The sequence below is a fragment of the Elgaria multicarinata genome, chromosome 17 (assembly GCF_023053635.1).
Source record: "Elgaria multicarinata webbii isolate HBS135686 ecotype San Diego chromosome 17, rElgMul1.1.pri, whole genome shotgun sequence".
Classification (NCBI taxonomy): domain Eukaryota; kingdom Metazoa; phylum Chordata; class Lepidosauria; order Squamata; family Anguidae; genus Elgaria; species Elgaria multicarinata.
Window position 1 is genome coordinate 4,562,363 of NC_086187.1, and position 27,610 is coordinate 4,589,972.

The 27,610-nt window shown below is 48.3% G+C and overlaps 2 protein-coding genes across 2 annotated transcripts in view; one reads left to right on the forward strand and one right to left on the reverse strand.

Annotated features, from left to right (window-relative positions):
- Positions 1-23,010, reverse strand: part of RAB26 (RAB26, member RAS oncogene family) — a 165,418-nt gene extending 142,408 nt beyond the window's left edge. Inside the window, exons 1-2 of the mRNA XM_063143666.1 lie at positions 22,759-23,010; positions 18,941-19,051 (exon numbers count right to left, since the gene is read on the reverse strand). Coding sequence (XP_062999736.1) covers positions 18,941-19,051; positions 22,759-23,010 — 363 coding nt within the window. The remainder of the gene's footprint in view (positions 1-18,940; positions 19,052-22,758) is intronic.
- Positions 23,009-27,610, forward strand: part of PKD1 (polycystin 1, transient receptor potential channel interacting) — a 168,508-nt gene continuing 163,906 nt past the window's right edge. The window contains exon 1 of the mRNA XM_063143421.1: positions 23,009-23,599. Within this exon, the coding sequence (XP_062999491.1) occupies positions 23,009-23,599 (591 nt within the window). The remainder of the gene's footprint in view (positions 23,600-27,610) is intronic.

The following is a 27,610-nucleotide window of genomic DNA, read 5'->3' on the forward strand; positions in this document are numbered from 1 at the left end:
CAAATTAGACTATTTACCGACGCTATTATGTGAAAATTGAAAACAACAACAACATGAGTTAGCCCAATTCTTCACACACTGAGATGGCCTGACTCACAGATGACTGAGCTGGAGTCTGGGAGGATGAGCCACTGAAAACTCACTGGGCTCCACGCCCCAACTGGATTCCTCCAACATCCCTACTCTGGGGGCAGGTCTCTCTAACTCTCAGATGCTCTGGGGAGGATGAGCCCACCCATGGAGGCTGGGCAGGGGTCTGGAGCAGACAGATAGACAGAGTAAGGACTGAAAGACAGGGGCAGTAGCCAGTCAAATCTCAAGAGACAGGTGAGAAAGCAAGCGCAGTTGGAGATGAATACTTCAGTACCCTAGACAAGGAAGGCGGGGCTTGTTCCTCCCCACATGTGCTGGGGGTGCTAACTGAGCCCCCTCTCTCTATAGTTCCTCAGCCTGAGGACCCCTCCCATGACCCACCTGCTTGCTAGAGAATGGAGACCCTTCTAGGAACTGACACCTGGTACTCTATCATCTTCCCCTTGCCAGGCATGATGCGGTAGTGAACAGGTTTGCCACATGAGGCCCTTAAAGGAAAGATGCCAGTTCCTCAGCAGGGTCTGGCTCAGCGGTGTCAAATCTCATAGTCCCCGGTTGCTGAACTCAGGTTCAGCATTAGGGCCCGGATCCAGTGCTTTTGGGCTGGCACTAGTGACTCAGCTGGCCTTCTCCCTCTGAGTCAGTATCTCCACCTCTGCTAGTAGTACGAATCATGACAGAAACCTGACCCCCGTCTATTTGACCACAGGATTGCTCCTCATTGAATATAAACCTGAATTTTTGTTGATTCAAATCTAGGTAAAGAGTGTCACACTGCAGCATCAACAGTGATTTATCTCCTGAATTATTTTTTGATAGTGCAGTTATGAATATTTTATTTATTTATTACATTTTTATACTGCCCAATAGCACGTACACACATACGAGGCTATGGATTATAGAGGAGGCAAGCTATAAATTTTATCTGCGGAGCTCCGCAGATTCATAGAAGAGGAAAAACGAGTGGGGAAAGGAATGAGGCAGCAGAGGAGGATGTGAGCAGGGGACTGAACACGTCTCCTGTCTCTCACTGCCTGTTCCCCCCCCCCTTTGTTTTCATTTTAAAAGCTCCATCTTAATTCAACATGAAAACGGCAGGAAGGAATGAGGCAGCCAGAGGACGCGATAAGAGGGAAGGCGGGAAATCAGCCAATCACTTTGTCCTACCCTCAAAATTACGCCCACATGTCAAAATGCGATTTAACTCCCCCAAGGAAACATAACTATGACGCAGTGCAAACTCAGACATTGATCAGAAGTCGCGGTAAATCACAAGTGTGAATATGCGCATTATTGCATTAAAGAAGCGATGCTGCGGCGAATGGGCGGCTGCATCAAGTGTCCTAAAATGTGAATAATAATAATAATAATTTTATTTATTTATTTATTTGTTACCCACCTCTCCTTCTGGATCGAGGTGGGGTACAACACAAATGCACACACCATAAAATACGTATTATTTTATTTATTTATTGCATTTCTATACCGCCCAATAGCTGAAGCTCTCTGGGCGGTTTACAAAATTAAGACAATTCAAGTATAAAACAACAGTATAAAACCATAATATAAAATACAATATAAAAGCACAGCCAAGATAAAAACAGCAGCAATACAAAAATACAATACAGCAATACAAATTTAAAAGACAAATTTAAAACAGCAAGTTAAAATTAATTTATAGACTGTTAAAATACTGGGAGAATATATGTTTAAATGTAACTAATTAAAACATTTAATACTAATACATTATTAAAAGCAGCACATTATTAAAAAAAAGCATCTTAAACTTCAACTGGGTAGGCCTGCCGGAAGAGAACAGTCTTTATGGCTTTCTTACATTCCGGAAAACTGTTAAGTTGACGAATCTCTCCCGGCAAGCCATTCCACAAATTGGGAATGGCAGAAGAAAAGGTCCTCTGGGTAACAGTTGTCAGCCTTGTTTTTGCTGGCTGGAGTAGATTCTTCCCAGAGGACCTGAGTGTGCGGGACAGATTGTATGGGAGAAGGCGATCCCGCAGGTAGCCTGGACCCAAACCGTGTAGGGCTTTAAAGGTGATAACCAACACTTTCTACTTCACCCGGAAACTAATTCGCAGCCAGTGAAGAGATTTTAAAACTGGTGTAATACCCCTAGGTATACCCATGACCAGCCTTGCTGCCATATTTTGAACTAGCTGAAGTTTCTGGACTAGGCACAAAGGTAGCCCTATGCATAGCGCATTGCAGAAGTCAAGCCTTGAAGTTACCAGCGCGTGCACTACCGTCTTTAGGTCTTCCAACTCTAGAGAAGGGCGCAGCTGGCGTATCAGCCGAAGCTGATAGTATCTGGGCTGTCATTTGGTGCGACGGATCCAGAAGCACCCCCAAGCTGCAAACACAGTCTTTCAGGGGGAGCGTAACCCCATCCAGAACCAGTTGACACACTTCCAAACCCAGGTTGTGGCCTTTGATAGCGAGCCCCTCTGTCTTTTCTGGATTCAGCTTCAGTTTGTTTTTCCTCATCCAGCCCATTACCGCCTCTAAGCATTCATTCAGAGGTGACATACTATCCTTAGCTGACACATTTAGGTCAGGGTAAAGAAGCCGTATGGACATGCTCATAGTCAGGTATTAAGAATGAAGGGTGCCTCCAATTTTAATTTTTAAAAAACATGTGTCACTTCTCAGAAGTTGGGGAAATGCTCAGATTATCCACACACCCCACCCCACCCTGAAGGCTTAGCCAGAAAGACAAGCCAAAATGACCTAGGTCAGACTTGGAGAGTGTAAGGGACATTGTAAGCTGCCTTCTACTGAGTCCATCTGGTCCAGTATTGTCAACACTGACTGGCAGCCGCGGCTCTCCAGGGTTTCAGGCAAGACTGTTTCCTCCTCACCCTACCTGGAAATGCCAGCAATCGAGGCTGGAACCTTCTGCATGGAAAGCAGGGGCTCTGCCGTTGGGCTACGGGCCCTCCCAGGGTACCACACCAAACACAGGAGAAAGGAGGCAACATTTTCTGCTCAGGAGGGCAGAGCATTGCAAATGTGCACATGTACACCCTTGAATGGCTCAGCTCGGTTAGGCTGCAGATTCTAAGGTGCTTAAGCCATGAGTATGCAAGCAAGGCCCACTTGCAAACAACTCAAGAAAACACTTGTTACTTGCTCCTTTCTTTTATCAGATCCCCCTGGAATCAGAGTCTGCAAAGAGCAAGTGATGAGGTTTGAAGAATCATAGAATCATAGAATAGCAGAGTTGGAAGGGGCCTACAAAGGCCATCGAGTCCAACCCCCTGCTCAATGCAGGAATCCACCCTAAAGCATCCCTGACAGATGCTTGTCCAGCTGCCTCTTGAAGGCCTCTAGTGTGGGAGAGCCCACAAGCTCCCTAGGTCACTGCTCTAACAGTCAGGAAGTTTTTCCTGATGTCCAGCTGGAATCTGGCTTCCTTTAACTTGAGCCCGTTATTCCATGTCCTGCACTCTGGGAGGATCGAGAAGAGATCCTGGCCCTCCTCTGTGTGACAACCTTTTAAGTATTTGAAGAGTGCTATAATGTCTCCCCTCAATCTTCTCTTCTCCAGGCTAAACATGCCCAGTTCTTTCAGTCTCTCTTCAGAGGGCTTTGTTTCCAGACCCCTGATCATCCTGGCTGCCCTCCTCTGAACACGAAGAATGAAGGACTCCTATATCCCATAGATACTGCCAGCCCCACTGTCATCCGTTTCAGGGTCTCTCCTTGTCTTCAAAAATTGCCTTGAGTCTTGAGGGCTAGTATTTGAGAACAAAAGCTTAAACTCCCAACAATCCAATTTCAGACTTTGCTTGCTAGCAAATGTACCAATGCAGATTCTCAGTCCTGCAAATTATATACCCATGGCTTCTCATTGTTCCCGCATGAACGTGACAGGCAGAGCGCGTTATCTACAAGTTCTGGATCTCATAATTCATTCTAGGGATGTTTCTTCGTTATCCAGACAGTTGTCTGTGTCTTTGCAAATTAGTTATTCTGAGTGTGTGTTTGGGGTTTCAACATCTATGCTATTAAATCCGGCAAGAACACTTTCTACTGCTTTGCTGCACTGAATAATTCAGATCCCCATGGGGGAAATTTTGGAATACTCAGATGGCCATCTTATGCCATCCAACTTGCTGAATATTTGCTAATTCCATCCTTTGGATCGCCCTCCATCATCGGTTGGTTTGTTATGGCTGGACAGGTTTCTGTAATTTGAGAAAACTCTTCACCAAAAAATTGTCTTTAAAATGGTTTCAAAATAGGTCTTATGACATAGTCAGAAAGTGCCTGATGCAGAAAACCTGCTGAACCTCAGCAACCTAAAACTGGTCAGAGTCTGAATAGGAGATCTCTGGGGAACTCCCATGTATGCCAATCTGAACTCCATATAGTAAAAACAGAATAAAAATGAATATATATCTATATCTATATCTCCCCTACATGCACATACATACACACATGATATGAGGTGAAAACATTCACAGGGTTAAACCAAACATCTTCTCATTTCTATTTTGATTCAAAAGTGGTGCTGGGAGGTACAGGAAGATTTAAAAGAAAAATGACAACATTCACTTGCTTAGATGCATTTTCTGCCATTACCGCGCCATATTTTCCTCCACTGTCTACATCTTCAATTAGTCACATGGACAAGTCTGTGGCCACTTGAGACTCATGTAATAAATGGGACAGCGTCACAATGCTACATAAACAAGCGTATCTGAGCAGCTACTGCCACTATCTTTGGTTGCAATCTCTTTTGTCTATTTATTCCCTTTGTTATATACCGAGAGGGTTGATTAGAATTGTCACCAATTTCACTTTCAGGCATTTAAGGGGATCTATAACGATAAAAATAACCTTTCAATGAGTTTTAGTGTGTCAGTGCACAAGTTCTGTTAATCATGATTGATGCTGATTTATATTATGATTAGTTTGAGGTTTATTGTATTAAGGTATATATAATAAAGTTGATGTGTATGATAATCAGTATTATGGTCGGTTGATTTATTTATTTATTTTAGTGCTTCTGAAAAAGGTTTTACCAAAATGAGCCAGGGATTTTATGAGAGCATTTTAACCTTTTTATAAAATCCTATTTTCTAGTTCCATTTTTGAGGGTTTGCCTCTTTCTTTCTTTTGCTCTAGTGCTACGTAACTGATTGGACTTGGCCACAGGCTACAATCACTGAGAGGACGCTGCTTCCCAACTAGACAAACACTTTAAAGCTTTTTCAATGCAATCCCTTTAAAAAAAAAATAACGGCAGAATGGATAAATGATTCCCAGCGTTAGTGAAAAATGTTAACAAAAACAGCAAATGCTTTCACCTCAATCCGTGGGATGTCAGTGAGAATCACCAGGAATATTGACAAGAATGCAATGATCTTCCTATTACCATTTGAAAGCTGCCCTTTGGGACCATCACTCTATATTCTTCCATCTCTTTGCGGCAAGCCCTATTTTTGCACTACACCGGTTGCCTCCCAAATGGCTGTGTTCAGTTGGACAGTAGAAGTGCCAATCAAACCATACAGGGACTGTGAACCTCAGCCCACAAATGGAAATACTGCTTCCTGCCACAGGATGTTGGGATAGCCACAATGGTGAATGACTCCCTAAAAGGATTATATTAAGAACACAGTGGAGGCTAGTGGCTCCAATTTCAGTGGGGCTGTGAGACCATTCTGGGTTTCAGGCAGAACTAGCCAGAACTCTAAAGGATCTATCCAAGGTGCTGTACCTATTTTGGGGGTAGGGTGCCGCCCCACCAAAATCAAAGCCACTAATCTCCACTATAAGAACATAAAAACATAAGAGCCCTGAGGCTGGATCACATCAAGGGTCCATGTAGTCCAGCATTCCATTCATCCAGTGGCCCACCAGCTGCCTGTGGCAAATCCACAAGCAGTACAGAAATGCAACAGCACCCTCCCACTCATGTTTCCCAGAAACTGGTGCACATAGGCTTACTGCCTCTGATACTGGAGGTAGCACAAAGCCATCAGGACTAGTAGCCATTGGTAGCTTCCTCCTCTAAGAATTTATCTAACTTCCTTTTAAAGTCATCCAAATTGGTGGCCATCACCACATCTTGTGGTAATTCATGAAGACAGTGGTACATTCACGGAGATAGTCTTACTGAAGGCTACAAGCGAAGGTATCAAGAAGCAGAACCTGAGCTTTCAGAGGCAAGACACCCAACGTACCAGATGTTGAAGCCCAGAGACAGGAGACCACCCTACTTGTGAACTCCCATGCAGCAGCCAGCTGCCTATCCTTGCATCGTGCTATCTAGGTGCCCCAGCAACAGCACTCGTAGTTTTCTCCAACCTTTGAGCACAACGAGCTAAAGGGGCTTGTTTTGGTTTTCAAACAATATCCAGCCTTCTCTTCCTGCTACCTCTCCTTGGTCATTGTTTCTGATTATTTCTCCACCTGGCAAAGCCCATTCCCAGATGGTGGGCCTCCTGCCAGCTTGGAAACCAAGAAGCCATCCCGCCCCAGGGCTGGTGTGTATGTGTGGGTAGGAGCTCAACTGCTCTTCTCATGCAGTGGTGGCACATTGACACGTCGCTGCATAGACTCCGAGACCCTCTATAACTGCTTCCCCATTATCCTGTTGATAGTGTAACTAAGTTCAGGAGCTGACCCCAGCTTGACATTAAATATTATTGATTGATTGATTGCATTTTTATACCGCCCAATAGCTGAAGCTCTCTGGGCAGTTCACACAACTTAAAACATTACTGGTGGATAAACCTTACCTCCAAAGTTCATAAATGCATGATTCTCTCAACAGCCAAGGTTTCCCACTTCTCAACTTCTGCAATTGCATTCATAGAATCATAGAATAGCAGAGTTGGAAGGGGCCTACAAGGCCACTGAGTCCAACCCCCTGCTCAATGCAGGAATCCACCCTAAAGCATCCCCGAAAGATGCTTGTCCAGCTGCCTCTTGAAGGCCTCTAGTGTGGGAGAGCCCACAACCTCCCTAGGTCACTGGTTCCACTGTCGTACTGCTCTGACAGTCAGGAAGCAGTTTCCACGGGCCAATCAAGATGGACTTACATTGCCATTTGGGGTCACCTTTCTCCCCTTGCAAATTGCTTCAAGATCATGTGGAGTGACACCAGTTCAAGTTATTTTGCAGAGTTTCCCAGGGTTACACTAGCTCCAAGAATTACTGTCACAACAATTACTGCAAAATCAGCTACAAAACACTGAAACACAATGTTTTCTTGCCACAATCACAGTGCCAAGCCCACCGGAGAACGATCTTGCAAAGACAAAACAGCCACGAAAACAACCATATGATCCGGCCTCAGAGTTACATTAAAGGCTGGGAGAATTAACAGACCTTGAAGTCAAGAGCCACCGACATAGGACAGCTTTATCTAGAGTGTTCAGCACCAATGATTAAGCTCTCCATTGCCAAGGACACAGCTAGAATGTTCCCTTCCTCAGGCTACTTGCTTCGAACTCTGGGTATCAGGCTGCCAATCAGTTTGGAGATCGTTCATCTTCCATCAACTTGGGATAGACTGTCTCAACTGTACGAGCAGTTCTAGTTATTATGTCTTAAGAAGGGGATCACAGAACTGGAAAACATACAGAAAAGGGCAACCCAAAACCATTAAGGGGTTGAGTATTTGGGTCTTTTTCATTTGGAAGAGAGAGGAAAATTAAATGGGGGAGAGTGACAGGATAAAAATCATGAAAGGTGTGGACAGGAAACACACACCCTTCTCTTCCTCTTTTAATACTAGAAACTCAATGCAATTAGCTCAGAGTAGGTACAGAGCAGACAGGAGAAGTCCTTCTCCACACTGTGCATCCTTAACTAATGGAATTCACTGCCACAAGATGGAGGCAATGACCATTTCCTCGGGGCCACTCTAGAGCCAACATTGATAGACCCTTGACTGGATCTCTTACAATATTTTAAAGGGTAGAAGCCACCATGAGCAAAGGGGTTCTGAATTGGATCAGGGCCATGGCAGTGAGCATGGGAGGGGTTAAATTATTTTCCTGATTAAAATGCCCCCTTCCTGAAATTGCTATCTGTCCCATGAGACAAAATATAAGGGTGCCCATATGATACTGGTTTAATTGCGTCAATGGGGCAAACAGAAGCTTCAGGTGGGGAGGGGGATTTTGATTGGGAAAAGTCCCCCCCCCTTCCTCCAGCAAGATGGTTTCAATCTGACTGGATCTCCCACCCTTGCCAGCTGTGCTTTATTTAAAAAAAACACCCAAACCCACCCACCCCAAAACAATTAAAACGGAGGATGCAATCAGAGTTCTCTCACATCATGTCTATTCCAATCCTTATATGGCTTTTTAAAAATATCACACAAATTCATGGGGGCAGCAGAGGGAGAGATCCATTATAGCTAAACGGAGCCACCATATCTCTGAGTGATGGTGACAAACAACAAAGGAAGACTTTTGTGCCCTGGTTGTGAAGACAGAAAGGCATCTGGCTGACCTCTGCTGGAAACAGTGCACTGAGCTCAATGGACCCATTCAGCAGTGCAGTCCTGATGTTCATTACGAAGATCCCTCCTTGGCCCTAAAAAAATTGCAGAAAATAGGAATTGCGCAACACTTCAGATGACAAAACCTCTCAAGTTGCTGCTTTTCCAACGAGATCCCAGTACGTTCAAATCAAACTGTTCACTGAATGTTGGATACCTGAGTTAAGGCACTGGCTAAGCAGACATTTGGCTTCCATCCATCAACCAAATGGGAACACCATGGAGACTAATTGGTCCTTCTTGCTTAGTCATTACATTTCCATAAAGCTGGCTGTTAAGAAATACAAAATAATGGCAAACCTTTGCTCATAGGGAGAACTTAAATGCCTATCAAAATTCTCGATTTGTCTCCCCTTGAAGGAACAGTATAATGACCAGGATACAGGCACTTTTCAAGAAGCAGTTTTAATTAAAAAATTTAAACAGCAGCATTTCTAAAAAGGCAGCTATTTGGGCGCTACTTCGCAACCTGCATTTACAAAAGCCACATGGGAAAAACAGCACTGAAGACAGAGCACTGAAGACAGAGGCCTGGATCCTCATTATTTGCCATACAGCATCCTTCTTTAAGGAAGGTTGTTGGGTTTTGTTTGTTTACTAGCCATGTTTATATACTGCTTCTGGTTTGAACAAATCCCAGAGCAATTTACAAAAGAATTTTGAAACACCCACACATGTGCGCATCATGGATAGTTCAAAGACAGCTAGCTCATGGCTGGGGAAAAGCCAGAGTAACAGGTAAGATTTAAGTAAACTCTTACAGCATTGAGGCCTGACTTACCTCAGACGTACTTACTTGTTGCTCATCGATTGGCAAAACCACACAAGCCACTCAGAGCTCAGGTCTACCAATGGCACAACCCCACTCTTGCAAACATACACAGAGGTCAAATCACATCCCCCACACACACCTCCCCAGTCTCCCACAAAATAAACACACCCCTGAGTACCATATATGAGGAGGGGAAGAGGCAGGACTGAGGGAGAAATCCCTCCCAGGGTAAGTGGAAGGGAGAGAATTCAGCCTCCTCCGCAGCCTTTGGCCCCTTCCCACCCCACTTCCTTGCAAGTCTTCAGCTGTGTCGCCAGATCTGAAAAACCCTCATACTTCATGCAGAGTTAAAAATTAGCCCACAGAAGTTAATATCCCACAGGAATTTCCACTAACCAACTTCTATATTTTTATTATTATTGCATTTATATCCCGCCTTTTTTCCTCCAAGGAACCCAAGGCGGCGTACATAGTCCTTCTCTCCATTTTATCCTCACAACAACAACCCTGTGAGGTGGGTTGGGCTGAGAGTCTGACTGGTCCAAAGTCACCCAGTGGGTTTCCATGGCCAAGTGGTTACTAGAACCTGGATCTCCCGACTCCCAGTCCAACACTTTAGCCACTACACCACACTGGCTCTCTTATTTGATATTTTAAAATCACTGTTTATCTACTGGTACATATCAGGAAATCTTTTGGCACACATCAGCAGCCTGAAAAAGAAACACCCACAGCCACCACCCACCACCCCAGGGCCACCTTCATCCAGTTTGCAAATATGTTCTCTAAAATGCTCACCTGGAAATAATTTTCACTCACAACAGGCGAGCAGCTACTTATCAACCTGTCTTGGAGCATTTTTAAAGTCTCCAGAAAGCAGCAGCTAAGGGCTGTTCTGCACGTTTTGTTTCCTCAGCCTTCCCCCGTTTAGGTGGAAAAGTGTTAATTTATTTCACTTTTCATTATGCAGGGAATCAAACATAGTTTAAACCTTGTCAACCTATTGATGCTTTAATTAAGGCTTAGACAGAGCAATAGAAGCTCCCCACCAACCCCGTGAGGGAAGCCAAAAAGCCCCGACTGAGGCAACCGTTTTGTTATTGGAGAAAAAACAAATTAAACCTTAAAAAGCTCAGGCAAATGAAACCCCCATGTGCAATCACAGGCAGAGTCATCTGCTTTGCATCTCGTATTGAAAACGACGGGTAATTATACCAGTCCCATAAATAAAGCACCATCTCCCCAATCTCTCTGTAGTTCACAAGGGAACACGCAGCTTTCCACATTCCAAGAACGAGCACCAGGTGCTGAGAAGGGCTCCGGGGCACGGGCGGGTGGCTGGGTGGGAGGACCACACACACACAACCCAGCTTGTTCAATGTATATAATGGGAAGCTGCCACGTGGATGGTGCAGCCACACGTGGAACACGGTGCACAATTCTGGCCACTCCATCGCAAGGAAATACATGGGAAAGGTGCTGAAAAAGGGAACTCAAACAATCAGGGGGCTACAGCATAGGGAAGGGGATTGGGGGGTTAGTTTTGAGAAACAAACTGGGTTCACAGAAGTGTTCAGTTACACATACGTGTGTTGGAGAAAGGGAGCGAGGCGTTTCGTCACCATCTCTTATAATACCAGAACGGAGAGTGATCCAATGGAGCCTATCGAAGAAAGGAAAGAAAGGACTCCTTTCTTCGCACCATACATAATTCATTTCTGGGACTCCCTGCTACAAAATGTGGTGGTGGCCATACTGGCTTTCAAAGAAGACTAAAAGAGATGGCGGTGGTGGTGGTGGTGGTGGAGGAAGTGGTCTCTCAAAGGCTGTGAGGCCAAACGGCTATAAGGCCCCACCTCAAGTAGATGGCATGATGGCTAGGTGGAACCAATCGCTGTGGGGCAAACAAGGCTTTCCATCGGGGCAACTCATGGGCCGTTGTAGGAACAGGAGGTTGGACCAGGTGGACCTTCCGTCTGGCCAGCATCATGGTACTTCTGAACTTCGTAGACTGAACAGAGCAACTTTTTACTCCCTCCCTCGCAACACCAGCGCTTAACGTCTGGTGATGTAACGGAGAGGCCGGAGCTGAAGGGTAGTCAGAAGGAAGAATTTCTTCCCATAACGCCTATCCACGAGTGCAGGAACATGCACGGGTCACTAGCAAAAGCAGCTTTCATAAAGCATCAACTACATTCTCAGGGTTCAGAAACCATCTACTACTAGTTACAAGGCACTGTGGAAAACCAATGGGGGCGTCAAGCCTGGCTTGGGCCCTTCCTAGCTATCAGCCATGACCACTAGCTGGAAGTCTGCAGTCACGACAGAAGCAGCGCTTCGAAGCCCAGCAGCTGGAAACAGGGTTGGGGACTGCCTTCTTCACTGCCACCTCCTCCTGAGCTTCGCAGGAGCATCTGGACAGCTGCTCTTTTACATGCAGGGACGGACCTCATGCGTCTGGCCACAGGAGCTGCCCCTCAACCCACCAGACCTAGAAATTGGAAGGATTACGTAGGCCGCCTGGAGTTCCTTACGGAAAAAAGAGGCAGGATATAAATGCCATAAACAAACAAAGCTCAGCGAGAATGAGAACAAGACTCAGACCCAGGAAACGGCTTCACAGACTTTTAGGGTGAGGAGCCTGAATCAAGAAGGAGGAGGAGGAGGAGGAGGAGGAGGCGGCGGCACTTTTAAGGGTTCAAAGTGCTTCACATGCATTATCTAGTTGTATCCCTGTCCTTCTTTTAAAGGAAAACTGGCCCTTTTTTGCTGCCAAATTGCAGCAATGTGGGGGGTGTGTGTGTGGTTGGTCCCCCCGATGGGTTTGGGGGAATCGACCCCTGGCCCCCTACCTCTCGCTTCCACCTCTGAAAATTCAGTCAGTATTATGACGCCCCATATGGCAGATGGAGGGGCTGAGGCTGAGAAAGAGTGGCTGCTTGTCTAAGGCCACCGCATGAGGGCAAAGGTGGGATCTGAACCAAGGACTTCCTCCTTTGCAGCTCAAGTGCTTGGCAGCCACTACAGCAGCAGCTATCCAAGCCTGTTCATTCTTCTCACGGATGTCCCCATGGGAGGAGGTAGAAGGAACAATTTGGCAACCTACAGTGCCCAGCCCAAGCGAGAGCGTCCGCCCCTTTAAATCCCTCACAGCCTCACGTGACGGGTGGGGCCACGTCAGGCGTCAGGCCCGGCCTGGGTATAAAAGGGCTCTACTGGGATTTTTGGAGGGTCAACTTCCTGTGAACCACAGGAATTGTCCCAGTTGCTGCAATGTCCTACCTGGACTGAGGTGGCAAATCTGCCACAAAACAGCACCCTTTCTGTCATGTTTCTCAGAACACTCCTGCTTTCGATGGGAGGCAAATGGCAAGGCTTGCTAAGTAATCCACAAAGCTTTTATTAAGCAACAAACGTTTCTTCTACCTGAAGAGAGTCTAACCTCCTGGAAACGTCCCCCTAGGCAAAACTATGCAAACTAAGCAAGGCAATTGTCTGCCAATAATTTCAGAGAGTTTGGTGTGGAGGCAGGTTCTGGCAAAATCGAACTGACTTTCTCACACCTTCCTTCTGCCCTGTGAGTTTGAGCTTCCGGTGGACCCTAGCATCAACTAGCTTGTCGGGACGCTCACCTCCGGAAGAAAGCTCACTTCTCACTGAGTTTGTAGGATTTGGCCTTGAGGAGATAAGCTCTGGAGAGGGCTGACTCCTAGCTGGGGCATTGCCCATGAGAGCTTCCTCCCCCACTGGTACAGGCTGGCTGGTGTCTGGCACTGCATCTTCTAGTTCTGAATCTGATTCTGATTGATTACCTGAAACACCTTCTCCCAAAACAGGGGCAGTAGGGTTAGACATGACACTTTCATAGAAAACTAGCATCTCAGGGGAAAGGGTCCCAATCCTAACCTTCTTCCAGCAAATTAGCCGTTAACAGGAGGAGCCTGCAACCTGGGCCTAGAACCCCTGCAGGTGATCTTTCAAATACTGTTAACAGATACAATGCTCTTGCCCAAATCCCTACTCATTGTCCCAATTTTTGTACATCATTGGGCGGAAACAGGAACACTGCTCCTCTTCTTACATCTGCGCCTTGCTAGCCAAACACACTGAGCCTCAAACGATACTGAAAACTTTGAGAATTGAATGAAGAGTGCTTTGATTGCCTGCTGAAGAAGAAGAAGAAGAAGACAATCCAATGTGTTCCAATCAATAATTCATGATATCAAGATTAGAAAAAAAAATGGTACCAGTATTGCAACTAAAACGAGATCTTGTCCCAGATAATAATTTATTACACAGATCAGCCGTTGCCCTTAAAGTAAGTGTGTAGAATGAAAATCCTGCAGAGCTAAAGATATGAATTCCTTAAATAGGGGGCATTTCTAAGGAAGCCCCTGCCAACCAGACAAAAAAGACCCAGAAGCACAAAGGGGACCGGGGGGGGGGGAGTTGCAGAGAGTAAGGGTAGAAGCAGAAGAACTCTGGGACTTGAAGGGAATGATGGTATGTTGGCATGCCTCAGTGTCCCCCTCAGGCAAAGAAAGCAACCGGGCCTGCAACATCAGCTCCTAGGACTGACTGGCACAATGGCCAAGACAGGTGTGAATAAAGGTATCCTGCCAGCGGAGGCTGATGGCCCTGACGTCAGCGGGGCAATGAATCCGCTCCAGGTTTCAGTCAGAACCGGTCAGGACTCTTCAAGGTGCGAGGAGCCCACCCAAGGGATTCACCACCCCAGTAACATCAGCGCCACCAGCCTCCACTTTAACCCACCCTGCTTCTAAGGAGCCCCGTTCTGCTTTTGTCTTTGCAAGCGCTCTGGGAGGTTGGGAGAGGGCCTTGCCAAGACCAGTGAGAATTAGGGTCATGCAGGGATTTGAACCCAGCCCTCCCACATCCAACACTGTATCTGCTACATCCCTTCTCTGTAGCAGGAAGAGAAGATGATATTTATTTATTTATTTATTTATTTATTGCATTTATTATTATTATTATTATTATTATTATTTATTTATATAGCACCATCAATGTACATGGTACAATGTACAATGTACATGAACAATGTACATAGTTCACCTTTCACCTTTCCCCCCCTAAGGAATCCAAGGCAGCATACATAATCTTCCTCCTCTCCATTTAATCCTCAAAACAACAACCCTGTGAGGTTGGACTGAGAGTCTGTGACTGGCCCAGAGTCACCCAGTGAGCTTCCATGGCCAAGTGGGGACTAGAACCTGGATCTCCCAACTCCCAGTCCAACACTCTGACCACTACCTGTCTCTCTATATACGTTTTCAACTGTTCCTAATTTATCATCCTTCTTGGTTTACGGTTTCAAACTTTTAGGAAATGTGATCTATAACATCTGGCAAGCAAATACTGGGGAAAACACTTATTTATTTATTTATTTATTACATTTCTATACCGCCCAATAGCTGGAGCTCTCTGGGTGGTTCACAAGGATTGCAACTTGTGCTAATGCACCCATAAATCCTGGAGATTTCAGAAAGCCATCTAGCAGAAAATGCACGCAAACACTTCAGGTAGAAAGTAGCCACTAGGGAGATCCATCCACACATTTGTCCCCACAAATCAACCTAAAACTTTCAGGAGGAGCAAGCAAAGAGCAGGAAAGCCTCTTCAGGCCTTTGTAATGTAGTTTGCCAGCACCAGATCCAGCTACACTTGCTGGTTCTAAGCAATGCAGGGAGATTTCCAGGCAAAGCTTTAATGTATAATAAGGCATCAGTATTGCAACCGAGGCAACAAAATAATCCTGCATACGCTGGCCATCTTCCCTGCAACTTGAAAGAGACTCTGATCTCACTAAAATCCTCGAAAAGGAATGAGAGATCTGAAGAGACACTGCACGAAAAATAGAAAGACAGATGGAATAAAAAAGCAGATGTTACTAAGGGGAAATGTCATGTTCTCCAGCTCAACAACTCCAAGAACACTCTAAGCCACATACCTAGAGCCAGCGAGAAGTTAACACGGTCAAGTCATGGGTGGTAGTTAGAGTCACGGACACAGCGTGTTCCCGGCACTTGCTTTATTTATAAAATGTAAGTCTCTAGTTATACCAGTTTCAAGCTAAAACACAAAAGGTAAGCCTGCAGTGTAATCCCTAACAGTGCAGTTTAAAATGCGCAGGCTAAAAGGAGCATTTGAAAGCCAAACCACACAAGTGCCAGATATATAAAGGGATTACCTAAATAATAATAATGTTATAATCCGACAGCAGAATGAAGACAATACTACCCGATTATCTCTCAAGGAAGCGAGTTCCAAAGTGGCACTGATGCAACAGAGAAAGCCCTGCCTTCACAGCCGTGGCAGCCAAAGAGGAAAGGGGGAAGGGTGGCCCTCCATGGCTGGTCCCAGGAGACAGGGAGTGGGTCCCTCCCCGGCAAGCACTAAAGCACAACAGCATGAAGAGAGATTGCAGCAAGGCTGTGATGGGGAAATCAACAGCAGCCCTGGGGATAATCTAAAAAGGGTCATAGAATCATAGAATAGCAGAGTTGGAAGGGGCCTACAAGGCCATCGAGTCCAACCCCCTGCTCAATGCAGGAATCCACCCTAAAGCATCCCTGACAGATGGTTGTCCAGCTGCCTCTTGAAGGCCTCTAGTGTGGGAGAGCCCACAACCTCCCTAGGTCACTGATTCCATTGTCGTACTGCTCTAACAGTCAGGAAGTTTTGCCTGATGTCCAGCTGGAATCTGGCTTCCTTTAACTTGAGCCCGTTATTCCGTGTCCTGCACTCTGGGAGGATCGAGAAGAGATCCTGGCCCTCCTCTGTGGGACAACCTTTTAAGTATTTGAAAAGTGCTCTCATGTCTCCCCTCAATCTTCTCTTCTCCAGGCTAAACATGCCCAGTTCTTTCAGTCTCTCTTCATAGGGCTGTGTTTCCAGACCCCTGATCATCCTGGTTTCTTCTTCTTTTCTCAAATGCCCAACATGCAGCAGAACTGAGGACCTTTCCCCATATCTCTGTGTATTGCATGCTTTTAAAATGGGATCACTGTCATTTGAAATCACCCACAGGATTTTGTGTTTTCAAAAGATTTTGCAAACGTTCTGCTCTCTCATTACAGAATTTAGGATATGAAGCCTTAGAAAGAAAGAAAGAAAGAAAGTTTCGTAAGTTGTGTTTTGGCCTGTGAGTCTGCCCTTTTCCTGCCTTCTTTCATCTCAAGAATTGGGACCAGCCCTGCAACGGTCTTTCATTAGATCTCCACTCTACTGTCCCTCATAGAGCAACCTACTCGGACCGGAAAAATATATATAAAAAACTGCCAAAAGCATCAGAGTTGGTCAGTTCTCACATCACAATAAGCCACCTGAAATTAAGCCATGGTGGATGGGTTGTTCACTCACTAACCCATGTTACTCCCAACAGATGACCAGGTGTTAGTCCTCCATTCCTGGCATGTATCTAATGGGCCTTTGTGGCACAACCTCAGCAGACTACTCTGCTAATGAGCACAAAGGCGCTTATCAACAAAGTAGAGATTATTTTGTAAAAAAAACAAACTTCAGGGAGATTTGCACATATTAAATATTACTTTTTTCAGCTTCGGTGATGTTCGCAGGTATTTTATTTTTACCTTTCAGGAAGATTTGCACAATTTCGTTAAAGCACAGTAGTTTCTGTGAGAAAGTGCAATAGTTACTGCTAATTTGTACAAACCTCCTGAGAGGTAAAAAAAAAGGGGGGGGAAGGGAAGTTAAATTTGCATAAATGAAAAACAATGAAGTTACATTTGTGGAAATCTCTCCAATGATGAAAAATAATAAAGTTAACTTTGTGCAAAACTCTCTGAAGGTGAAAAAAAAATTACGAAAGATATGCGCAAAACTCCCTGAATCGGGGGTGGGGGAAGGTGTCACTGTCTAGGGAGGCAACAAAGTATCAGAGGAGGGACAGAGGCCAAGGAAGAAGAGAGGATGGATGTGGGACGTGGCATTAGTGAGTTCTGCAAAGGTCTGCAAACCTTTCAACAAGTCATACACAACCCACACTGTCAAGTTTGTACACCACGATAAGCCACTCTGAAAACAAGCCGTCACGAATAACCCAACAACAAGAGATAGGTTCACAGGGTGGCTTGTGCATGATTAACAAACCGTGCTGGGTGTGGACAACAGGTCACCCGGAATCTAAAATGAATTAAAGCCACCCCCACACACACGCCCACAAAATAATAACCCCACCAGGAAAAGCCAGCTCACACTGCCATGGCCCAGGGGGAGTTCTACAGTACAAGCCCACTTAAGCAAACAGGAGCTGCACGAGAGCCCAGCCCAGTAGCCAACCTAAAAGTTCTGCGAGGATGCCCAAAAAGAAGGGGGGCACTTCATCCGGTTTGCAGGACTTTTAAAGCCAACATTATAAAATGTTTTTAAAATTATTTGTTTGTTAATAATAATAATAATAATAATAATAGGGGGTAGAGAAAATTTAGGGGGGCAGCCCCCAACCCACCCCTGTCTACAGCCCTGCACAACCATATATTTCAATAGGACCTCTGTAGGAGAACTTCCGATTGTACCTTTGACATTAGAACTGAAATATTTACAGTGCAATCCCAGATATGTCAACTCAGAATTCCATCCTGCTGAGTTATTCAAACCCACATGGCTTTCTCCCAGGTAAGTAGGTTTAGGACTGCAACTTTACAGGTCAAAATTCAGGGCTATGTGACATTTGCCTTTAAGATTGACTAGAAAAGGGCTATTTGCTCTTCCAAAAGTTGAAATGAGGGTCACCCAACTCAATGGCCTGGCAGATGCAAAAAGTCTTTTTGAGTAATCTGCATTTGAACAAAAACTGTTTCATCCACATATAAGGATTTCAGCTCCTTCTTGATTACGTCACCGTTATTAAATTTGCAAAACAGATTATGTACTAACAAGTGTCTTCCAAAAGCACAAGGAGAAAAGTCTGCTTCTCCCAGTTGTTAAGCCCAGGAAAGTGGAGGTTAACCATGAGGCAAAAGAACAACTTGCCCCTGACGATCATTGAGCTTCCGTGGTGGCTCTATGCACAGCCTGTCCTTTCAGGTCACGCATGCAGCCCCTAAGGCAGCGCCTCTGAGCCGAAACGGATGGCAAATTTCTTTTGTAAACACAGCAGGTGTCATTTGTTATCCCTAAAACATCACATTTGCCGCCAAAGTGACCAACGGGGACGGGATGGAAGCCCTCCCACTGCGGCCTTGGACACTTCCAAGCCCTAACCAGAGGGAAGGCCCCCTTGGAGCAGAGCAGAGCAGGGCTAGGCCAGGCCAGGCCACTTTACATGCCATTAAAAGGGACAGACCAGTCTGACCCATGAAGCACAACCTACAAAGACCTTGTTCTCCCAGCAGCTCCTGCACAAGAGCACAGGGTGTTCTTTGCAACTAGCCTGGGGCAGGAGAGCATCCACGCTCCAGGTGGCTGGAGATTTTCCTCCTCTGCTGCCAGAGGCTGATACGGCCAGGCCTGCCCCCAGAGCCAAGCAACAAGGGCACCCCATGGCTCCTTACCCTGAAATCGATCCCCACCGTGGAGATGAAGCTGCCAGCCAGGAAAGCGCCATCCTTGAACCGCACCAGCAAGCAGGTCTTGCCAACCCCGGAGTCACCAACCAGCATCACCTGGAGAGAAAGGAGAGGGCGTGGGGAGAGGAGGGGAGATTAGCCTCTTTAGCCATTTGGCCAGGAGGGAGGTCCGCTCTCTGCCTCTGGCACGCCGGACTGCGCAGTAGTATTTATTTGTTTGTTTGTTTTATTACATTTATATACCGTCCCGTAGCCGAAGCTCTCTGGGCCGTTTACAGAAGGGATGACTGTGAGGGGAGGGCCCTGATTTTGTTCTGCAGCGTCCATTTTTCTGCAGCTACAGAATCCAAAGCTGGTTCAGCCTCATTCAGAAGACACAGCTCCACACAGTTCTCAGAAACGGTGCTGCCTCTCCTCCCATGAGCCTCTGGCTTGCCTGAGACCTCTGCTGCCCGAGATGAAGCAGCCAGTGACCCCCTTCCCAAGTCAAGGAGCCCAGGGCTGGCCAAGTTCTTTCCACACCTGAAGTAGGAAACCCCACAGGCGCCTCTCCTTGGAAGCAAGATCATTAAATGCCCAAGTCATTTGCTGCTCTTTCACTCCACTCAAATCAGCTGCCTGGGGCAGCTACCTCCCTCTGCCTCACTGTAGGGCTGACCCTAGATAATGTTCCCCTATTAACACTCCCATTTCAATCCATGCCTTCAGGCAGAAGGAAAAGTCACAGGGGAAATTGCAAGGCAGGCTTTCCCGTTAGCCAGTCCTCATCCATCAGTGCCTTATAATCAACTCTCTACGTGCCAGACAGGCGGCAACATCCCTGCAGGGCACGGAAGCAATTCTTGACTGGAACCTGATTCGTGTCCTGAAGGCCTTCAAAAGCTGTCATTCTCCACTCCGGACTCCGATGTCCTTGTCTCCCTTAATACAGTGGCACCTGCGACACAGCAAGGGGGTGTCTATACACACCACTTTGTACCCTGAATCCCTGAAAACCCCGCAGCATCACTGTGGCAAGGTGGAATTGAGAAAGCCAGGTGGCCGGAGGGAGGCTGTCCAACCAGGAAAAAACCTCAGCGCCAGCGGCCATTCGGCTTGCCAAGCCTGCCCTGTGCCCCATGTTCCCGGACTTACCCTGCACTAAGATCTGCCCTAGAAATGCCCCCAGAACCAAAGCCACCAGAGACAGACAAAAGAAACAACATGATGGCATCAGAGCAATTGGGAAAGTTGGAGTAAAATGACACTACGAAAAGGTGCAGTTTCGGTGGGAAAAGCCTGACATGGCTGCGAGTTGGTGACTGTGTCATACAAACAGCACAGCGCCACTAAGCAGCCACGCCAGGGTAAACAGGCCATATACACATTCCCCAGGACAAGCAAAGAGCAGCGAAGCCTCTGCACCTGCCCTCCAGATGTTTTGGACCACAACTCCCAGCTTTCCTGCTCATTAGCCATGCAGGCTGGGGCTGATGGGAATAAAAGTCCAAGACATCTGGAGGGCACCAGGTTGGGGAAGCCTGCTCTACATCATACTACTGCAGGCCACATGCTGAACTCAATACCTCCTTTCCCTCTCAGAGCATCGGGCACTTCTAGAACTCATAACAGAAACTTAGCTGTAAAACTCTCTCTTCCCTGCAGCTATTAGAGACAGAGGAAGCCTGCCCCAAACTGTCACCTTAGAACAGCCTTCCCTAATCTGGTGACTTCCAGAGATGTTGGATTTCAACTCCCATCATCTCCAGGGATGGTGGGAGTTGTAGCCCCAAACCTGGGAAACATAAGAAGAACCATGCTGGCAGTGGAAGCTGGTGATTCCAGTATCAGTGGGGCGGTGAATCCACCCTGGGTTTCAGTCAGAACCACTTGGAGAGTTCTGACTCAAACCCAGAGCAGAGTCCCTGCCCCACTGACATCAGAGCCACCAGCCTCCACCACATGATGGATCGGACCAAGGTCCATCTAGTCCAGCATTCTGTTCACACCACGGCCAACCAGCGGCCCATGGGTTGCTCCAGAAAGCGCCTCCCAGCCTCGCTCTTCTCCATGATCTAATCTGATTGTCTCTTTCATGCATCGTAGGACAGTTATTTCACGTTGCTGAGAACACGGATCCCGGCACGCTCATCACAGGGCAACCATGCCCCTGCTGCAACCTCCAAAGGGCAACGATGTGTGCCTGGAGACACACATGGTTGAACAGGTATCCAAGCCCCACACAGATGCTCTCCAGAGCTGGCAGATGCCAGCAGTTGCCTCCCTCCTCTTCTTTACGGAGCAACACAGACCAGGTCCAGAACTCTTCCGTGGATCAAGCACGGCCGAGTGTCCTTAGAGGAACGCAGCCCTCCCCTTGCAAAGCGTAGGCCCGAGGGGCGTGAGGCGCAAGGGCAGCCCTGCTTCCCTCCCCTTTCCCGGTTTGTGCAACTTTCCAAACAGCCTCTCTTTCAAAAGGAAAAAAAGAGAGACCGAGGGGCCGAGAATGCCCATTGCACCTGAGAGTTGTCTTCCAAGAGGCTCCCACACCTTCTCAACCCCCTCCAGAGCCCCCACATTCCCCACGGGAAAAGCTCTCGATCTGCAGAGGCATGGCCACCTGGCCAGGGCAGCTTCTCCCTCCATGGCAAACCTATGGTTGGAGAAGCAGGACCGGTCCCAGTTCCTCCCAGGCAACTAACTCTTAAACGAACCACAGCCCCAAACGGCAAGGAAACATTCTACCAAACCCACATCGCTTCACCTGAACCTGAGCACAGCCCCCTTGCATTTCTGACTCCAGGGCTCAGGTCTGAAAGAGATGGAGCAATAATAGCACCACTCTGAGAACGTGCAAAGTGCTTTTCTCTGAGTAACTTCAATTCCCATATGCCTACAATTGGGCAAGGGGGCTTCCCAAACAAAGCACTTGGCGTGGGTCCAGTCACCGTAAATCCGGCCACCGCCACCCCCTCCCCCGCTTCAAAGACTGGGACCTTCCTGTTAAGTGGCCAGGACTCAGGGTCACGCGATTTGGGGGAGACTCAAGAACTTCTTCAGGCAACAGAAAACTAGAGGGATTTACTACCACCAGATGCGGCGATGGCCGTAAACACAGTTGGCTTCTCTCCCCCCCCCCCTCCTTTCTTTTTAAAGTGTTTGAATAGATCTTTCACAGCCTTCTGCAACCTCCAGGTGTGTTGGGACAACCCCCATCATCCCAGACGGCGCGGCCCTTAGGATGGGAACTGCAGTTCAACCCAAATGGAGGGCGGGGAAGTTAGGGCAGCCTTAGCCACCAGCATCGGCTCTGAGCGGCCGCAGCCAAGGAACAACAGAAGTTGGGGCGAGCGACCGGGGATGGGGGGCGAGCGGGAGAGGCTCCTCCTCGAGCCAGCTGGCCGGCGACTGCCGGAGAGCCAAAGCCGGCCAGATGCCACGGAGGACGGCGCTCCTGCCCCTGTGGTGCAGCCCGTGCAAGGTCTGCTGAGGGGCGCGCGGGGGGGGGGGGGCTTTCCCGTCTCCAGCCAGGACAAGGAGGACGAGGCGGCAACCAGCGCCCCGCGCCCTATGGCGAGGCGGCTCCGCCGAGGGCCCCCGCTCGCGCTCTTCCCTGCGCCCAGCGTGGAGGCGCCTCTCCCGGCCGAGGCGGCTCGCCGCCACCCCGCCGCCGGCCAGCCAGCGACCCGGCCCCGCCCGGCGCGCCGCGTTCCGGGCCATCCTGAGGCGAGGCGAGGCGAGGCGGGCGCCGCCCCGCCCCGCCCCGCCCCGCCGGCTCTCCCGCCCCGCTGCCGGGGCGCTGGGGGCTGGCGCGCGCCGCTCACCTTGAAGGCGACGTCGTAGAACTCCCCGCTGTTGCTGAGGGAGGGTCGGCTGGGCAGCGCCACCCCGTTGGCGGCGGAGGAGGCGGAGGGCGCCGCCCCGGCTGCTGCCCCCTTGGCCCTGGCCGCGCCCCGGCTGCCGCCCTGGGCGCCGGCATCGGCGCGCTGCTGGGCGGCGGGCAGGGCGGACGAGGGCGCCGAGGTGCCGCCGCCGCCGCCGCCGCCCTTGCTCCGGGGGCTCTTCTTGCGGGACATGCTGGCGCGGGCTGGGCTCAGCGCGCCCTGCAGCGCCTCCTGCAGCAGCCGGGCAGCCCCAGCGCCCGCGGCATCCCTCCCGCACGCCGGCCCCGCTCTCGGCCGCTGCCGCCGCCGCCGCCGCCGCTCCGTCCGTGCGCCCGGCCCCGCCTGGCACTCTGCGCCTCTCCGCCACTGGGAGCGCCCGAGCCCCGGCCGCGCTGCCGAAGGGGCGGGAGGACGGCTCGGAGGCGGCAGGCTGGGGCGCGCTTACCTGCGAGGAGCGGGAAGCCCCCGCCTCAGGCTTCCTTCCGAGGAGACCGCGGGCGGCCCTAAACAGGGCTTGCTCCGGAGCTGCGTGCGCCGCATCGCGCGGCAGGCTCAAGCGCACTGGAACGCTGCAATCCTCACGCCGGATCCACCACGCTGCGCCCCCCCCCGCCCCTCCCCCCCCCCGAAACCCCGGAGCCTTCTTCCCATGCATAGCAGCCGGTTCTTATTGGGCGGCAAGTCGACGGGCGCTTACTTAGGAGTAAGCCTGGCTGAATTCAGCGGAACTTACTTCTGGGTCCGGCGCGCGCTTGCCACGCATTTGCAAAAGTGCCCGAGGGTGAGTAAAGTGCGTGTGCAATTAAGGCTGCAAAATCCTGTGCACACTTACCCTGGACGAAGTCCCACTGAACTCCAACGAGACACGCGTGAAATGTTGGAGTCCAGCCCCATTGAGTTCAGCGGCACTTACTCCCAGGTAACTGCAGCAGCAGCAGCAGCGCTGTCACGTAAAAAGTTGCTGCTTTTGGTGGAGGGGGGGCACCGAGGTAAATCTTGAAATGGGGCAGAAACAAGCCCGGGGAAAGGTGGGGTGGGTTTTAAAATGTTTACACGAGTTAATAAACCACATAAAAGGAATTGGGGGAATCCCCCCCCACTTGTTTTGAGCCAAGGCTGCACCAGCATAAAGCCCTCCAAGCCCGGAACGCAAACTTTTCTCTGACCCTTGGTGGGCCCGACACACTTGAATCGAGGCCGAAGATTTGTCTGCGTTTCTATTTGTAAATAGGCAGGGAAGCTCACCATGCAGAATGCAAAGGAGGAAGGCCATCTGCCAGGGCTTGTCCTGCCAGCCGTCAGTTCTGTTTGCCCTGCCCTGCGTAGAACGACAGAGGAGGGCAGAAGGTAGAACTGGATCCATTGGGTAGATGGGCAAGGATTTCTGCTTCCCGGCTCTTTAACAACAGCAGCAACACACACACACACACACACACTCAGCAAAATTATCCTGCTGAAATGAAGAAAGTTTGGGGTAACCAGGAATGGATTTTTGTGTAGGAGGACTGAGCTTGGTCCAGTTTGGGGGGGCTTCCAGGCACAGGGCTCCTAGCTCTGCTCCTTAGAAGCCGCTGTGCAGCTAGTCTGTCTTTTTCTCTTAAATGGGTTTTCTGCAATAAGAGAAAAGATGGAAGGAGGGATGAGCAGAAGACAATGTTCTGTGAATGCGGCAGGATCAAAGCCTGGTAGGCAAAACAAATCCCCGGGATCAGCATATTTTAAAACTGAATGTCTGTGTTTTGCACCAGGCTGTAGTGGATGGGCCTCTAGTAAGAAATGGCAGTGCTAGTGGAGAGGGTTCAGGTACCAGAACTTTTCTCCACATCTTGCACAACTTTAAAATGGCTTTTAAAAGGGGGGTTTCTAAGAGCATTTCTACATAAGCAATTTATGCATGCTTGTGATTGACCACTCATGGACATTTGCGGGTCCTTTACAAGATATCGTCAATGTCCAGGATGTCTCTCACGCTTTCCCATGTTTATCCCGCTTTGAAAAAGATCAGAGATAAGCAAGAATAAACCATAACTTGCTGGTCTTGTGACTGTAAATAAAATTCATTCAACCATAATGGCGCAAAATCAGCAATGTGTAAAGCTGGCATTGTACTATAATTCTCCCACAAGAGGGCACTGTTTCACTGAACTTAATACAGCATTACCAAGAGGGGAAGTTTTCCATTCCAAACCACGTGTTCATAGTCTAAAGGAGCCCATCTAAAGGAGAGCCAGTGTGGTGTAGTGGCTAGAATGTTGGACTGGGAGTCAGGAGGTCCGGGTTCTAGTCCCCACTCGGCCATGGAAACCCACTGGGTGACTTTGGGCCAGTCACAGACTCTCAGCCTAACCCACATCACAGGGAGAGGAGGATGATTATGTACACCGCCTTGGGTTCCTTGCAGGAAAAAAGGTGGGATATAAATGCAGTAATAATAATTTTAAAAAATCATACGGAAAGACTCTGGAAGGTGAAAGTGTGGTAAGGGTGTGGGAGTTTTCCTTAATGGAGAGACACCCTAAATCTCTTGGGATTAGTTCTCTTAAATGAAGGTGTAGCAGTGCCTGCTTCCTTGGAACACTTACTCCCAGTTCCATAGATACCCACAATGCTGTTTGTTCATTTTATATGTTGGTATCACCTGCTCCATTTGGAAAGCACTTTAATAGGCTTTCAATTTTGGAAATCCAGAGCCCCTGTCTTTCACTTTCTAGGAGACTGTTTGCTTGACCATTTGTGATCTCGCCCCCTCCCCTCTTATAACAGAACATCTCTATAGTGTTTTGCCATTTATCAAAATATTTGGGGGGCATGTGGATTGGGAAACATTGGAAAAAGAAGGAAAAATTGGAAGCTCCGCCATTTAACCTCTGCTATCTATCCTAGCTATGACTGGTTTACAGCAAGGGAAGGCTAACTCTTGTGACCCAGGAGCCAGATTGCCACACACACACCACTCCTGGACTGAACCAACAAGCCAGATGACATCCAGGGGTGGAGGCCTTCCCCCAAAGCACTGCCCCTCCCATGACATCATCTGCTTTCATCCTGGATGGAGAAAGTGCACCTGCAAGATCCAGCTGAGTAAAGTACCTCCTTCCCATGACACTCGCATCCCAATTGGGGCACGGGTGGCATGGGAAGGAACTCAGTCAGGGCTTGCAGCAGTCCTGCTAGTCCCAGGGAATCCCTTGTTATCTCTAAAACAATTGTGAGGGTGAAAGTTGCTCAGGGGAATCCCCCTTGTTATCTCAGCTCAGACATTGGAGATAACGTGGGGATTCTTCTTCCCCAACTCACTCTTCCCAAAGCCTCCAGGTCAGGGGCAGGGCTTGGGAAGGGGGCAGAGCCCACAGAGGGCATTCAACCCTCCTTGGGCTGGATTGGGCACCTCTGTGGGCTAGATAAGGCTCGTGGGATGGAGGTTGCCCTGCCCTAGTGCAGTGGTCTTCAACTGGCGGATCGTATCACTATCCGTGTTCACATATACTACAAAGGTGGATAAGTATTATAAAAGCCTTTTAATACATTAATAAGTTTCACTAGTGCAGAAAAAAGTATATTGCCACTGTAGGGCTGTGTAGTCTGACATTTAAAAACACATTAACAAATACTAGGAACCCATTCAAAGTCTCAAAGTCAAGTAATTTTTTTTTAAAAAAAAACAGACCAAACACGTTTTGATCCTAAAGGAGGGTCTTCCTCAGTGGTCGCATATACTATATAAACACTTAGAGATACTAGGTAGTTATTTACAAATTGCCAATGCCTGAAAGTCCACCTTTGTAGTATATGTAGTATAGGATATGTGAACACAGGTATGTGAACACAGATAGTGATACGATCCGCCCCATTCTCTAACTTTATTGTCTTCACTTTCCCATCCTGCAAAATGGGACCCCTTTTCACAATTTTCTCCATGCCCAACATGGTGGCAACAGCTTTGCCGCACCTAATCTGAACTGATCTCACAGCCCACTTTTGTGGCGTGACCCACTTGTTGAAGACCACTGCCCTAGTGGGTCAGGAGCAGTTAGCAAGCTAGCCCATTTGCTCTCTGGCTTCCATACAAGGCTTCACCTTGGGCAGTAGAATGCCTGGAGTGAGCATGCTTAACTCTACTGCTTCGGCTGATTTCTTGTCTATGAGACACAAGAAGACACATTGCTGGAAGGGGCGGGGAGGATCCCTCCTGCTGAAGGACGCTTCAAAGTATCGCATCTAGCAACTGAAAGTCACATTTGGAAATGAAGTGCTTTAATTATTGATGCTCCTACTGAAAATGATCTGCCTTTATCAACTGTTCACTCATTTTACGGGAAGGCCAATAGATGTGGGAAGGGCGTAATTAAATATCACTCCACAACTTTGTATCACTCAGTGGATGCAATCCCTTGATTAAGTATTTTTAATAACATCCCCAATGACACCACTCTAATAATGGGTGTTATTGATTGACCTCAAATGTTTTTTGTCCCTTGTAGGCACCGGGCTGAAATTAACAACTGAACCTGAAAAAACTCACCCAGGCCTTGGGAGAACCCTGTAAACCGCCTCTTCCAGCCACACGGCTCTTTACAGGCTCAGTTCAGACAACACGATAAGTAGTCAATGGTTTAAGTAGTCAACCATTGGTTAAATAGTGTTGTCTGTTAGGCAAAAAACACCCCACGGTTGACTATTTCCTCAAAATTAACCAACGGATGTAACCAACACTCTGCAGAGTTGACTATTCACAACAACCGTTGGTTAGCAGGTTGTCTGTCGGGCTCAGTGGACTATTTTGCAGGGTTGA